Source organism: Rutilus rutilus, assembly GCF_951802725.1.
Source record: "Rutilus rutilus genome assembly, chromosome: 12".
NCBI lineage: Eukaryota > Metazoa > Chordata > Actinopteri > Cypriniformes > Leuciscidae > Rutilus > Rutilus rutilus.
In genome coordinates, this window is record NC_140217.1 from 31,767,224 (window position 1) to 31,782,330 (window position 15,107).

General features: G+C 37.1%; 1 protein-coding gene across 2 annotated transcripts in view; it reads left to right on the forward strand.

Annotated features, from left to right (window-relative positions):
• Nucleotides 1-14,522, forward strand: part of cadpsb (Ca2+-dependent activator protein for secretion b) — a 77,831-nt gene extending 63,309 nt beyond the window's left edge. The window contains exons 19-30 of one of the 2 annotated variants that reach the window (XM_084427050.1): nucleotides 29-58; nucleotides 3,208-3,364; nucleotides 3,507-3,648; nucleotides 4,656-4,817; nucleotides 6,852-7,007; nucleotides 7,142-7,289; nucleotides 7,747-7,821; nucleotides 7,922-8,005; nucleotides 8,191-8,223; nucleotides 8,333-8,440; nucleotides 11,980-12,084; nucleotides 13,172-14,522. In XM_084427050.1, coding sequence (XP_084283176.1) covers nucleotides 29-58; nucleotides 3,208-3,364; nucleotides 3,507-3,648; nucleotides 4,656-4,817; nucleotides 6,852-7,007; nucleotides 7,142-7,289; nucleotides 7,747-7,821; nucleotides 7,922-8,005; nucleotides 8,191-8,223; nucleotides 8,333-8,440; nucleotides 11,980-12,084; nucleotides 13,172-13,348 — 1,377 coding nt within the window. In that variant the 3' untranslated portion in view covers nucleotides 13,349-14,522. The remainder of the gene's footprint in view (nucleotides 1-28; nucleotides 59-3,207; nucleotides 3,365-3,506; nucleotides 3,649-4,655; nucleotides 4,818-6,851; nucleotides 7,008-7,141; nucleotides 7,290-7,746; nucleotides 7,822-7,921; nucleotides 8,006-8,190; nucleotides 8,224-8,332; nucleotides 8,441-11,979; nucleotides 12,085-13,171) is intronic. The other variant, XM_084427051.1, reaches the window with a different exon arrangement.
• The last annotated feature ends 585 nt before the right edge of the window (nucleotides 14,523-15,107 follow it).

Consider the following 15,107-nt stretch of genomic DNA (forward strand, 5'->3'; position numbering starts at 1 on the left):
ACTGTATCTTTCTGAATATGCTTAACAGGCTGCGGTCACAAGTACAGGAGACCAGTCGGTACAGTATCATGTTTCTTTTTTTCTTAAGTTGTCATCACATAGTGTACCTTTTCCCTCAAGCATGTTGATTCACGCAGTTAAGGGCTTTTCTGTTATGTCTGGGTGGATGGGGCAAGACGATGCTTAAAGAACATGATGGAATTGACATAAAGTGTTTAGCTTTGGTCTCTTGGATTTCTGGGAAATGAAATATCCCCCCCCCCACACACACACACACACTGATCAAAATACACAAATTAGCAACATATTTGAGTTTAAGCACTTTATCTTCAAGACATTATGATAGAACCATCTGTAAATCATTCTGTTAACATTTGTGAAACTACAATGCTAGAACTTCATTGCTGCCCAACTGGTGGCATCATACTATATAACTATTTGAAGGCCATTTCAACCTTAGAGTAAACATATCCCCCAATTGTGACATTAAATCTCACCATTGCGACTTTGCTTCTCATTATTGCGAGTTTATAACTCACAATGTGACTATATGTCACAACGTCACTTTAAATCTCGCAATTGTGACTTTTTGTCCAAAAGTTTTAGAAGGAAATTGTTTATAATCAACACTTTGCACATACATCACTCTCTACATGTTCATGTTTTTCCTCACCATTCACTCCATGGTGTTGTTGCAGGGAAAAGAGGTATGTGGCTAAAATGAATGCAATGAAAAAAGCCCCTTACTGGCTTGTGCATGAGCTATGAAGAGTTCCCTTCCCCTGTAATGTCCCATTCCTCACAACGTGAGCGAATGTATTGCCGCGTCCGACATGGGTTTGTCTTAATTCCTCAGCATTGTGCCTGTCAAGTCTCCCTTCAAACTTCTTGAAAGGCTTGCGTCCCCCACTGGCAAGGTCAATGCTCAATGATTCCTTTGCTTCCAGGGGGGAATGTTTACATATTTACGCATCCGCAACACTATGCACCACCTTAACCTTTCCCAATTAGTCGTGTTCCCTTCTGCTAGTGTACTTGAACAAGAGGTCTTCTCAGGTCCTACCCAACCTGAATCAATTCTTTCCATGCACCCGACGTGCATAAATGAATAAAAAAGAAAAGAAAAACTCGCCCGAAACAGACCCTATAAAATTTGAGTCCGACCATACCTTTTTTAGACAATTTTCCTCTGTTACCCGAACGTAACAGAGGCAGAAACGTCTACACATGCCTGCAGCCCAGCATGCCAGTGGCAAGTGGTTACTTTTTCTACCTGGCTTGACACAGGTTTAAATCAGAGACGACAAATAAGAAACACCACAGCAGGTGTAGATTTAAAAGTATTACCATCTTCCGACCTTATTTGTAGATATACATTAATTCTCCGATTTATTTACGTTAGTTACATTGTTATATACAGTATATATAACACATTGATATATTTGTTTAAAATAATATATTGATAAACGCATGAAATAAATAATGGAAAGTTGGCCATTTTTTAAACAAACGCGGGTCATCTTGGGTCCATTCCGAAAAAGCACATTTACTTCAGCTACTACTATCTAATGTGACCCATGTCCCAGGCACTCGTCAAAGTTTTGGACCCGAACCTGCTCTGGTCTCCTGTCGGAAATCGTGTTATCTGATTGAAGTGGATCCGTGAAGACCTCTAACTTGGACTTGAACAATCCCTCGAAATGACCAAATCAATGTCATAACATAGCCCTCTTCCCAGGACCTCTCTTGCTGATTTTAATTTATAGTAAAGTTTTTGCATTCAATCAGTATGTTAATGATAACACCTATCCAGCGCTTCCAGATTAGCAAGAAGGGCCTTGGGGAAGGATTCATGGGTTGCTTGGATTTGGTGTCTCTTATCGCTTTTTACCACACTTTACTTGTCTGTCTGGTTAACCTCAGCCATATGCATTGCCCTGCTCCACTAGCAATTGCTATATTAAGTGCTGACATTATGAACCAAGTAGCTTTTTCAAGAGTTAAATATGAAGCATGCAGGTAAGTGCTATGGTAAGTCTGGTTTTAGAGCTTGCTATCCCTTTGTAGCAGAGCGGATTTGGGGGGAAAGGTTTTGGGGCTCTTTGAAGCTGTGGGTTTAGAGGGGTAAAAAAGGAGGTAGCATGCAACCAAAGGGAAGGATTAAGCCTCTGATCAGATCCCTGAATGGGGTTATCACTGGTCGGTTGTTTTAATTAGAAGAAAAGTGTTTTATGCCAAGACTGCAAGTAAGCTTGATTGATCTAAGAAACTCCTGCTCAATACCCCACTACAGGCCCAAAATTTATGGTCACTTTAAGAAATTAAAGAAGAAATATTCATCAAACCATATGCTTTGCTAAGTAAAGAAGCCTGCTGCTTGCAGTCTTTGGCGTATCAGGGACGGCAATGTTGCATGATCGCAGGACACATCCCCATCCCAACGGTAGGGATGCAGTGATGTGAACGGTTGAACTACATCTTCCATTTGGAGGGCAAAAGCATGCAGGAATTTCTACCTCACTTGCATGAGAACTGCACCTCCTCTGGCATCTTGACTCCACTGGGAATTGACCTGATATAGGAAAAATGGAATGACCTCAGGTCACAAATATACAAACATTTGCAACACAAGATTTAAGGTGTATCGTCATTTTTTTTAGATTTGAATGACAGGCTAAATTTTAATTTAGTTTCTCTTATATTAATTAACATGGTTACCTTAGAGGGCCTCATAATTCTTGAGATATGCAATTTTATATAGAAGCTTCATTTATTTCTTATGGTGAAATGTTTTTCACAATATTTAGACTTTGTTTTGAAAGCTATGTAGTAGAATTTTCTGTGTTGCAAATATAAATGGTTTAATGTAAGTCCAGTTTTAAAGTCCATAATACTTAACTTTTTACCTTGACCCTTTAGCCTTGTAAACTGGTTACTTGAATGCCTTATCTATTAAATAAACATTATGACCTCAAACAATAAAGCAAAACATGAACCCCTCAGACCAAAACTCTTACTTCAACCTTATGGCTCAAATGAAGGGCCATTACTTTACAAATAGATTTACAAAGTGAACGTGTGAAATATCATATGGCGGACCCTTAACCAGTTTACAATCTTTTTCTTGCCTGAGATTACGTTATACACTTGCGATTTCTAACTTTCTGCTTCTTTCTCCGTTCTTTCTTCCTTTACTGGACTATCAAGGCCTTTGCATGGTGGTCAGACCTGATGGTGGAGCACGCTGAGAACTTCCTGTCGCTCTACGCTGTTGAAATGGATGCGGCTCTTGAGATCCAGTCTCCTGAGAGCTGGGACAGTTTCCCGCTCTTTCAACTTCTAAATGACTTCCTCCGTGCTGACTGTAAGCACTTCTTCCATCACTTGGTTAAGAGTTCTGAAAGTAAAAGTGTTATAACTCTGGATAAAATAGCTATTATAATGTAAAAGTTGGGTATGTTGCTCTCAGAATTGTCATAACCTGGTATTTTTTCCTGTTTTTACAGATCACCTGTGTAATGGAAAGTTTCACAAACATCTGCAGGACCTGTACGCCCCTCTTGTGGTGCGATATGTGGATCTTATGGAGTCCTCCATCGCTCAGTCCATTCACAGGGGTTTTGAGCGGGAGTCATGGGAGCCTGTAAAGTAAGACACCACTTTCTCAACAATGTGCGGTGACTGGGAGCCAGGGCCTTTTAGGACAAAACCATCACCAAAAAAAAAAAAAAAAATCAAATATACATGAGATAGCAGGTGCAGGCATATCCTCATCCTTTGATGGATATTGTTCTCTGAAAAATCTATGCAGTTAATTGAATGAAACCCTTTAGTATCCAGTTAGATTTTCTCAGGTAAAATCTAAAACCAGTTTGTTTACGCCATTGGAACCATTATAATTTCAATTTTCTAAGTAGAGTGACCTTAACCATGCCTTACATGAGAAAGCTGCCAAACATCAGAGGACGTTCACCAAGTCCACAATCTATCAGTCTTCAGTCAGTGTCTTGCCGGTTTCCATCTTTTTTTTTTTGTGAACTAACCCTCATATTGTGCGCTTTAAACAAAATGCTTTTTATCTCCTAATCAATTGTTCTGTCATGCTTGATTTTGGTTTGCATGTTCATTTTAATAATTTTGAACCAGATCCTAACGAACAGATAACAATGTTTAGATGACCTGCTATCTTTAGAAAAGATACAGCCTACTCAAATATTCCCAGCCTAACACAATACTCTTCTGTCAATTAAGCTGATGCCCCTTGAGAAATATGTCAGTATGGTTTTCTTCATTTGTTTGCTGTCTGTTTTCATGTGTAAAACCCGATCACCGTCCTCTAATCTTTCAAGCTGCTGTTTGTTCTTGCTGTGGAAAAATTCTGCTTTTACTTCCTTTTTATACAAGTGTGCTGTTTTGTCTATATTATTGACCACAAGTTTCTTTCTACTCAGGTCTTCTGTTTAAATGTGCTGTAGATTCTCTCCTTACATTTAATGATCAGTTTTATGTGTCTGCTCTTTATGTGTAAAGATGGTCTTTTCCATTTCTCAGTTTCTGTTTTTTTGTATTGTATGTCTTACATTGCATTATTTGCAGCATTCCACACTGCCACTGTTATGGATTTTTTTGTTTCTTTTTTTTGTCTGTTTCTGCAGGAGTTTAACAAGTAATCTGCCCAATGTGAATCTACCAAATGTGAACCTTCAAATTCCCAAAGTACCAAATCTTCCCGTGCCAGTAGCAGGACTATCTGTTAACCTTCCACAAATGCCTAGCTTTTCCACTCCGTCCTGGATGGCTGCTATTTATGACTCTGAGTGTGTATTCAATGCATTTACCTGAGATCTGATGCATTCAAAAGTCTTCTTGGCATGAAAATGTTTTGAGTGGCTTTAGTTAACTTATCTGCAGTTAAGCATTATTGCATTGCAAGATATTTGCTACATTTATCAATGGTTAAATGACATTCGGATTATGGCTATATACAAGATAACTACAAGTCAAGATGACTTGCCTCTAGAATCATTCTCATGTCAAGTAGCCTGCAAAGGGTTCCAGACAGGCTCATGTGATTTTGTTATTTGAAATGAGAACTGAAAAGCTCTTCATTTTCCTCAATGTGCATGCCATTGAGGTTAAACTGTGGTGGTGAGATCTGGATTGCAACCCAAACCTACAGTCAAGCCAATAGTTTTTATTCAAATGCAATTCTATACAATCCATACAATATATCAAGTAGTATAGATGGCTTTAAAGCCAAGACACACTGACTGACAACCATTAATTTTCGACTAAAATCATAAGTAAACAACTCATAATGGAATAAAGCTCTTTTTGATATCATGGGGTCTTTAAGTTTAGTCATCCCTCTCATTTCTCCTCTCAGTATTCAGTTATTTGAAAAAAGTTCTTAGATTTTTCATTCCCTATTTCTGACCAATGCCATTGTAGTCAATATTTAGCTACTATTTTATTCTCTTTAGCAAGTGATTTCTAAAAGTGGGACATTAGGCTTCGTTGATTCTTTATTCAGAAGTACTGGTAGAATCATGTCAATGATAAGAAAATATGTTCCTTGAGAATAGCGAGGCAGAGAGGTGTTCTGAAACAGTAAAAGACATTGGGTTTTTTTGTGTGTGGAAGGTACCAGTGGGTGTGGGTTGGTAGAACTCCCTGCCTGGTCGTAGCTCTGTCACTGCGTTGGTAGCTGATGCTCTGAAGTATAGGTTACTTCAGTGTAGCTGGCATCCAAGGCAGTAGAAACTAACACCCAAAGAGTTTAAACATCAGAGTGGGCTTCTTTTTCAACAAATACACTAGAACGCCATCACATTTACAGTTGATCACTGAATCATACCCATTTTAATAAGGAAATAAAAATTTCAAGCTCAGTTCATACTCTACATTTCTTGAACGTAACCAATTCCAAGATAGCAGCATGATTCACTCTTATGTTTTTACTCTAACCTGGCCCTTACGACACATCTGTCTACTCAGGATGGCAGCGTCCTCAGAGTCGACTGCATGGTGTGTTTTGATCTTGGGACCTCCTATAGTCTTGGTGGGCATGGGTGGTGAGAGAGAGTCTTTACCTACTTTAATTATTTGGCTACTTAAATGTATAGTTCGCCCATAAGTGAAAAATCATTTACTCACTCCATGTCATTTCAAACCTGACTTTTTTTTCCTTCTTTGGAGCACAGAATGTAATACAATGAAACTCAATGTTTTGGACCCCATTGACTTTCAATATATAGACAAAAATATTCTTCAAAATATCATCTTTTGTGTTCCAAGGAATACATGAATTTGGAATGACACGAGGGAATTTCATTTTGGGGTTGAACTCTTTAAGAATAATATTGTATATATTGAGACGTCTTTAACATTAACTCCAAGGAGTATTGATTCTCCTACTAGGTAACCAACATGTCTTTAAGAGCATTGGCTTCATCTTAAAGTAACAACTTGCTTAACGTCTGTTAGTTTGCAACTGTACCTTTGCAAGCCTTCTCTCACCATGACATTCCCAGACCCCTCTCCTTTAGAGCAAGTTGACAGAGCAAACTATGCATGAATTTAGGTCAGTCCTACAAGGTTTAATAGCCACGCAAAAATGCAAGTTTATTGATGTGTTTTGTAAACACACCAATCTTTTATTTTGCCATGCACTGATTGTGCAATCACATTCCCTATAAAGTACTCATTCCATTTCTGAGGGTCATACTTTAGGACTGCCAGTTGGTGTATGGCTAAAATAAAGCGATCTTAAAGTCTTAGATACTCTGCATCTTTCTTAATACCTGAATATCTTGAACTCTTGATATCTAATATCTTACTATACCTGGCAGTAATGGCTCGGGAACGTCAGAAGATTTGTTCTGGAAGTTGGATGCCCTACAGACCTTCATCAGGGACCTACATTGGCCGGAAGAAGAGTTTGCCAAACACCTGGATAACCGTATGAAGCTCATGTCTAGTGACATGATTGAGACAAGCGTTAAACGGTAAAATAGTATCTCGTAACTAAACAGACTCAAAATGATTGATGGTACACATGAAGATTTGAAACGTCTGTTAAATATGAATGACATTTAATGCAAGATGACTCATCTATTTCACACACTTTGCTGGTCAACAGCACCAAGGGAGCGTTTGAATCGAAGCTGACCAAAAGCAGCCGTTCCACAGACTTTCGCATCCCACTGTCCTTATGCACCATGTTCAATGTGATGGTGGACGCCAAGGACCAGTCTGCAAAACTGTGTGCCATGGAAATGGGCCAGGAGGTAATTGGCAGAACTTATTTCTGTTTGTTGTGATTGACAAAAGCTTGATCTATGTTGGTACTTTCACATATCACATCATCCTCAGGAATGCCAGAAACTTTATGCAGTTGTTTATGAGAATACTTTCATAGAATTGGAAGTGTGTCTTTTCCAAAAGAGTTTTGTATAATATATAGAAAAAAACTGTGAGTGAAATCATGTTTTATACATATTTTGGTCTCCATTAATTACAATTTCATGTTCGGTCAACCTCATTAGTTAGTATTTATTTTGCAAGGCTACATGTTTTAATGTGTAAACCAGTATATTTAATGACATACATGAATTTAGGCACCTGCATCTTTATGATAAATCTGAGTTTAAACAAACAGATGTGCAGTGAACACTGGCTACAGCTGTCTTTATATATGCACTATATAAGCTTGTCTGAGTATTTAAACCTATCTTCACCTTTTAGAAACAGTACCACTCTCAAATCGATGAGCTTATTGAAGAGAGTGTAAAAGAGATGATTTCTCTTTTGGTGGCAAAGGTACGTTTTGAGAAAATGGCTGACATTACTGGATTGTTATAAGTCTAGATGAGTCTAGATAAGTCTTCAATGAGTTATTGGTTTTGTGCCACCTGAACAGTTTGTGGTCATTCTGGAGAGTGTACTTGCCAAGATCTCCAGGTATGATGAGGGAACCCTCTTCTCCTCCTTCCTCTCCTTCACAGTAAGAATCTCTTTTTATATTCTAGTACAATTCTTGGACAAGTAATTGTTGTTTATCTATTTCTGTATTTTAATATGACAGTGTTACTTTACTGTATATACTGAAAATGTCTTTAGGTGTTTAACTTATTTAAGAGGAGGAAAAAATTCTTATTGTACCTTAAAGGAACTTTTTATTCATTTCAGGTGAAAGCTGCATCAAAATATGTGGATGTCCCTGTGAGTATTAAAAATTCAACATACTGTACATTCACTGATGTTTCTCCTTTTTATTTCAAATCCATTTTATGCTAAACTAACTTTTTCTCTTTACGTCCCCCTTCTACAGAAACCAGGGATGGACGTTGCGGATGGCTATGTGACCTTTGTCCGTCACTCTCAGGACATTCTGAGAGATAAGGTCAATGAGGAGGTGTATATAGAGAGATTATTTGATGTAAGTAAGATGCCGTAGCCGCCTAACAAAGGAGGGCCCATCCAAAATGTGGCAAAACAATGGGGCATATGAGGGATAAGTCACATTTTGAGTGCCGAGCCTGGAGACCTTACATCCAGACACATAAGGCCAATCATGACCTGAAGCTTTCAGTCAGCTCCCTAATGTCTCATTGCTGTGACTTCCTGTTCCAGCTCTCTGTGCTCTGGTGTTTCATTAGCCAAAATGCATTGGACCTTTGTGCTCTGGTGTTGTCTTAGCTAACGTTCGTTGGACTTTATGCTCACAGCAGTTTCTTGTTTAAGAGGCAAAGTGTCACCAAGTGGATTATTTATAAGACAGTGCTCTCAAAAGTGTGAAATGTATTTAAAACCCCAAAATGTGACATTACACACTATTTTTTACATTTATTTTTGAAATATTAGCAACATTGCTGATACAAAAACAGCTTAGAGAAATAAGACTGCATATTCATATTCATTTATTTTTTGGTTATACAATTTTTTTATTAATAAAAATATGTAATATAATGATAATTTTACTCATATGGTAATAAGGGATTTTCAAACCAAAGCAATTCAAGCTTATAATATCGTTTCATGTTTTTTTGCAACTCCAAAAAAATAATTCCTAACTGCTTTAATTTATTTGAGTTTTCTCAGCAAATATTAATATGCAGCTTAATCAATGCCCTAATTTTAAATATCAACTGTCGAAGGGTATAAGAGAGCACTGTTCGATTTAGAAAAATAATCCTTTGTGATTTTGTGAACATGTGTCTTGGTTACACAATGGCATACATGTGTGTTTATATATTTTAATAAGAAATGTAACAGATGTGTGGACCAGTGGTTGTTTTGGATAAGCGAGTGTGTGTGAGGGGTTTGTCAGCGTTATTATTATTATTATTATTATTATTTCGTTTTCTGTTTTTGTTTCCAGTATAAATGTGCATCTGAACATTTAGTTGTGTGTCATACCATACTGTAATTAGATGTGTGTATCAGAATATTGTGGAAAAAAGTGTGTATGTGTATGTGTGTGTGCGTGGCTGTTTGACTGTTAGGAAGAGTATTGCGTAACGTTTTGCAGCTTTACTTGCTTGTGTTTGTAGCATTTGTGACACACATCTTATGCATGCCTGTTGGATCTGCCTTTTTATTTCAAATTCAGTGCTTGTTATGTGCATTGTGTTTTTTTTTTCTCCACACTAAGTTTGCAATAATGCAGCTAACATCCAACCTCAAAGACCCACAATGAATCTGGCATGTTTTTGCTTTATACTTTCAGTCTGGCCCTGGTAAAACGTCTTAAGAATTCTGTCCAAAGTAGTCATCATCAGTGAAAGGTATAGAGGCATGAAATCATAAGCAATTACAAAAATAGTCAAATCTAGAATGATAGCTGCCATGTAGTAACAATTGATACTGAACGTTTTAAAGGCAAGAACAGAAAAGCAGATAGAAACATGAAGGTAATGACTCCCTGAGTCATTCCAGTTCGAATTCTTGCTAGGACATTTGCGTCAAAAAAGACTGAAACTGTGGAACTTCGTAAGGTTCAGTGTGGTCTTATGAGGTCAGTTGTCAAAAGGCATATTCAGCTGAGGGCTGTACGTCAAAAACAATTAGCAGGATTGATTAGTCACTGTTAATTGCTAATTCAACTATCAAACTTACATTCAGGGTTAGATTTTTTTTTTTTTTTTTAACACTCACCCAAAGGGTTAAATTTTAAAGCGTGTGTAAACCTAATTTATACTACATAGTAAAAATAGATTTTTCGAAGTTGTAAAATACATTTTACACATTGTTTTACAAGAAAATACAATTTTAAGTCTATCAACTTCAAAATGTCATGTTTAATTCAATGTGTTACTTGCCGTTTCTTTGTAATTATTTGTGAAATTAGCAATTTCTGAGTGAAACGTTTCAATGTAAATTTGTAAGTTTTCAGTGCATGGATATGAATGATTGGGGAAAAATAGGCAAATAAAAAAATAGAGCATCAACGGGATCTACAACCCTCTATCTTACAAGCTGAATATCTCTCTCTCAGTATCATGGTCTGAATGGGGAACCATGGCGTATTCTTTTGTTTTTGTTTTTTGTATTATGCAACTTGTTTTACAGATTTTAGTTGCATGCAACTACATTTCTGTATGTCTGTAATATCATTTTCATTACATTCTCCCTCTCTAAACACTTTGTACTCACGTTATCCTAACCCTAAGATAGCATCCTGACTCATTCTGCATTCCTTCTAGGACAAAGTGGAACTTATCTCTAAATGTCCTGATGTTTGATCACATTCTGTCGAGTGGCATGAGTTCTAATCAAATAATCTTCCTGTGTACATCTTCTAGCATGACCCACCTCCTAAAAATCCCACCTCATGCACAAACACACACACAGCTCTCAGCCCTGTACACTCACCTGCACTCTCTGCATGCACTGCACGCTCCGACCAGTCAGCTCTTTGAAGAGGACAGGCCAAAACAGAAATCGCCGATCAAACCATCGAATGACCCTAATACAACAAGAAATCTGATTTAATCCACAGTAGCATATCAAGCAATCATTTGTATGATACGTATACAATTAAACATGAATTGGCAAGCCTTCAGTTAAATAGGAAAGGCTATTTGTACCTCTTGAGAACTGATAATAGCCCACTTCAAAACTCCCAGATTGATCTGTCCACATACAGTAGGAAACAGCAGTTCCTCTTCGAGATGATAGTTTACATCATTCATTGAACCACACATGTGCTGTTCTCTTTGAACTACAAAGCATTTAGGTCATTCTGAATAAGCATGGTTCTCAGATTTAGAGATTTACATAAAGATAAATATGGTTTAAGATAACAGTACAACACTTTTGCCTGCAAGTGCCGTATTCTCACTTTTTTTTTTTTTTGTTTATTTCTGAGAATTCTGATTGTGATTGCATTGATTTTGTTTTTGCATTAATCTTGGGAAGTTGCTTTTGGGTTCTGGGGTGATTTTTAAACTTTTTAATTTTAACGAGTGCTATTTCATAACATTAAGTATGGTTAATGGTGGTGGTGGGGGGGGGGGGGGGGGGCATTCTCGTTTGGCTTTTAAAATCTAAAGACTTAAGCTTAAAAAAAAGCCTTATTCAAATCATATGTCAGATAACCAGATTTTTTTAAGTTGTTTGAACCTTAGGTTATGGGCTAAGCTGTAAATGTAGGGCAGATTAAGTAATTGTTTTATTATTAATTATGCAGTTTCCTAATGCATGATTTATTTTTTCAGATGGTCATACTGCTGGCTCTTGAAATTAATTTCAAATTGTCTGACTAACCTTGGTTCGAAGTGAGGGTGTGATCTTGTAAATGTTGGTATCAGATGTGTGTGTGTATGAATGGTGTGCGTCGGTTCGTGTTTTGTAAGATTACTTATGTCTGCCTGTGTGGCTGTTACTGTACGTCTTACACATGCTGATGGTCTTTTGCATGCGTTTGTTTGTCTGTCTGTGTTTTGCTGGAGAATGCTGTGTTTTTGTGCTTTGCAGCAATGGTATACAGCCACTATGAATCTGCTGGCGACCTGGCTGACAGAGCGCATGGAACAACAGCTTCATGTCTATCAACTCAAAATCCTCATCAGGGTTGTAAAGGTATTTTTTTCTAACTTACATGGAAGTGTGTATGCTCTGAAGCTGGAGTGATATGATTCTAGTCAAGGTAAAACCACATCGTCTAGTTCTAGATTTCAATCTGTGATTCGGGTCTTGCTTAGGGATGCGCAATATAGGTCCCATATCGTTTATTGGCCGTTCTTTTTTAAATTTAGGTCTACTGGATATTTGCTATATTGTATTAAATATTAAATTATGCATGCTTATTTCCCCTGTTTTTACATTTAGATTACCTTTGCTGCCATCTCTCTAAAGTTAAGCTTTAACTCAACACGGCAAATCTCAACATTAACATCCATTTTTTTTCATACTGTATATATGTGCTTCCTCAATTTACTTGCAGTTTTTAAAATAATTGATTTAAAATGATGTGCAATATTTTGCAAAATTATTGGCAGCGTTTTTTTTTTTACATTTTAAATTCTGTTGGACATTCGCTATGTTATATTAAATATTCAATTATGCATGCTCATTTACCATATTTTTTTATTACCTTTGCTGTCATCTAACACTCAAAGTTAAGCTCAGTAGTATAAGTATTGTACTGTGTAAGTATTGTGCTTCCTAAATTCACTTGCCGCATTTAAAATGATTGATTTGAAATTAATTTAGACACAATATCTCTACCATATTGTTTACTGGCTGAGTTTTAAATTTAAGTCTATTGAATATTCGCTATATTAAATATCAAATTATGCATGCTCATTTCCTCTATTTTTAGATTACCTTTGCTGACGTCTAACACCGACTTAAAGTTAAGCTTAATAGTAATTCAGCAACAATGCAAATCCATTTTTCACACTGTCCATTATAATGTTGTGCTTCCTAAATTCATGAATTAATTAATTTAGAAAAAAATTATATTGAATTTTAATATCATCTATTTATTGGTATTGTCTAGAATTTTCATATCTTGCATCCCTAGGCTTGCTATTTTTTCTGGTCTTGTTTGACATATGGATATTATTTACCATTCGGGGGCACATAAGTCTGATAGTATGTACTGAAACCAAAAATACAATGCTTAAGAAGGTACAAAGCCGGCTGATATCTCTCATTCTTATAGAAAAAATACCGAGATTTTAGGCTGCAAGGCGTTCTTGACTCTACGCTGAACAGCAAGTCGTACGATACGGTACGGAACCGGCTGACCCTGGAGGAAGCCACTGCCTCTGTCAGGGAGGGGGGCATGCAGGGCATCTCGATGAAGGACAGCGATGAGGAAGACGAGGACGACGATTAGAGCATCGAGCCATCCGGTGCCACCCACCACCCTGAACCCGACCCATCTATCCAATCCAATCCAACCCAACCCTACCCTACCCCAACACTTTAAACTTAGCCTGATAACGTAAGATGCATGTAACAACTCTGATTACCCAGTTAGCCACTCTAGGATTTCCCCCCATCAGCTCGAATTGCCCACAAACGAAGCTATAAAAAAAAACAATAAAAATCAAATAATTGTACTAAAGAGTAAAAAGAATGTTGCAAAGACCATGATTGGCAATTTTAGCTGTGTCATATCATAATAAAGAACAACAAACTAGCACCAGTTTTTCCAACTCATTTATTTGAGGAATTTGTTTCTATGTGTTCCTAAGCAATATGGAGTACCATTTGTTTGATAATGTCGAGTGAGATTATTAGGTGTGTCCCTGTCCAATGCGATAACATATATGGCGCTTCTTTGACGTACTCTTACATACATTAATGGTACATTGTTGTGAAGATGAGTGTATGGACCCTTTTCTTTGTCTTGTCTGTTTTTAAAGTGGATGCCAACTGCTTCGAAACTAAAAATGAACCACTGTATTTAAGTTCAAAACTGTTAACTGTAAATGTCTTCTGTGTCTGCTCACTTCCATTGTACTTTTTTCCTTATTTGTGTCGAGGCTCTGTGGCCCTATGTTGCAAATATCCAACTAGCCATTGTCTCACAGGCATCTTAAAATGAAAATGAATTGGTATTCTAGAAATGCAATATTGTCATACCTCCATTTTGATATCTCATGGAGACGTCTTTTAATTAGATGTCAGAAATGACAACAAAAACGGCTATATTTTTGGTTTAGTTTCACTTTTACAGAGGATCTCCCTCTCTCTCTATCTATCTCTCTCTCTTTTTTAAGTTTGTATGTCCAATTAAAGCCATTCTCTTTATGTAGATCTGTTGAAATTGCTATGTGCCATTTTTTGGGGTCTCACTATTATTTTTGTATATACAATGCTGTACATTGCATTCTGAGCCATTGCTGCATGCCTGTGGGATCCACCTTCTCCAAAAGCTTTTTTGTTTTGTTTTTCTGTGTCAATTAGCTGGTGGATTCATTCTTGCGTTTGCCTTATCAAAGCCAACAGTTGTAATATGCAAGAGCTGTGGCCTCTCAATAAAGATACATGATGTACTAATTTAACTGTAGATTTTGTTTCTTCGTTTTCAGATGTGGCCCTTAAACATATCGTTGGAAAGCTCTGAGAAGGTTTCATGTTTGGTGAATATTCTGTGATAAAAGTGATCATTTGTGACAGGAGAACGCATTTTTTAAAAATCAATGGAATGTGGGTGTCACCCAGTGGCTATTTTTGGTATAGACCTTATTATTCTCAGCAGCTCCATGAAAGCGAGGCTGTGAGGGGTAGACTTGCTGTGTTTTTAATGGCATCCGCAGTAAAATGTTGTAAAGCTCCTAGATCACTTGCTCGTGTTGTCTGGAGTTTTTAATAGGCTACTGAAATTTCTTGGAAAGATATTTTTGCAGTGTTTCGTCAGCAGAACAATCCAAAACATTTAATAACAGTACAACCCACAGAATTGTATGTCTACCCCTCACTGTCTCGCTTTCATTCCCATTTAAAACCCTGTGAAAATCTCATACGAACCTCAATTGTTTTTTACATCTTACATCAAACTTACAATTTGGAAAACAACTTGGTATATTGCTTTGATTTTATAGTAATTTTATAGTCCAAATTATATTTTTAATATAGGCTAGGCCTAT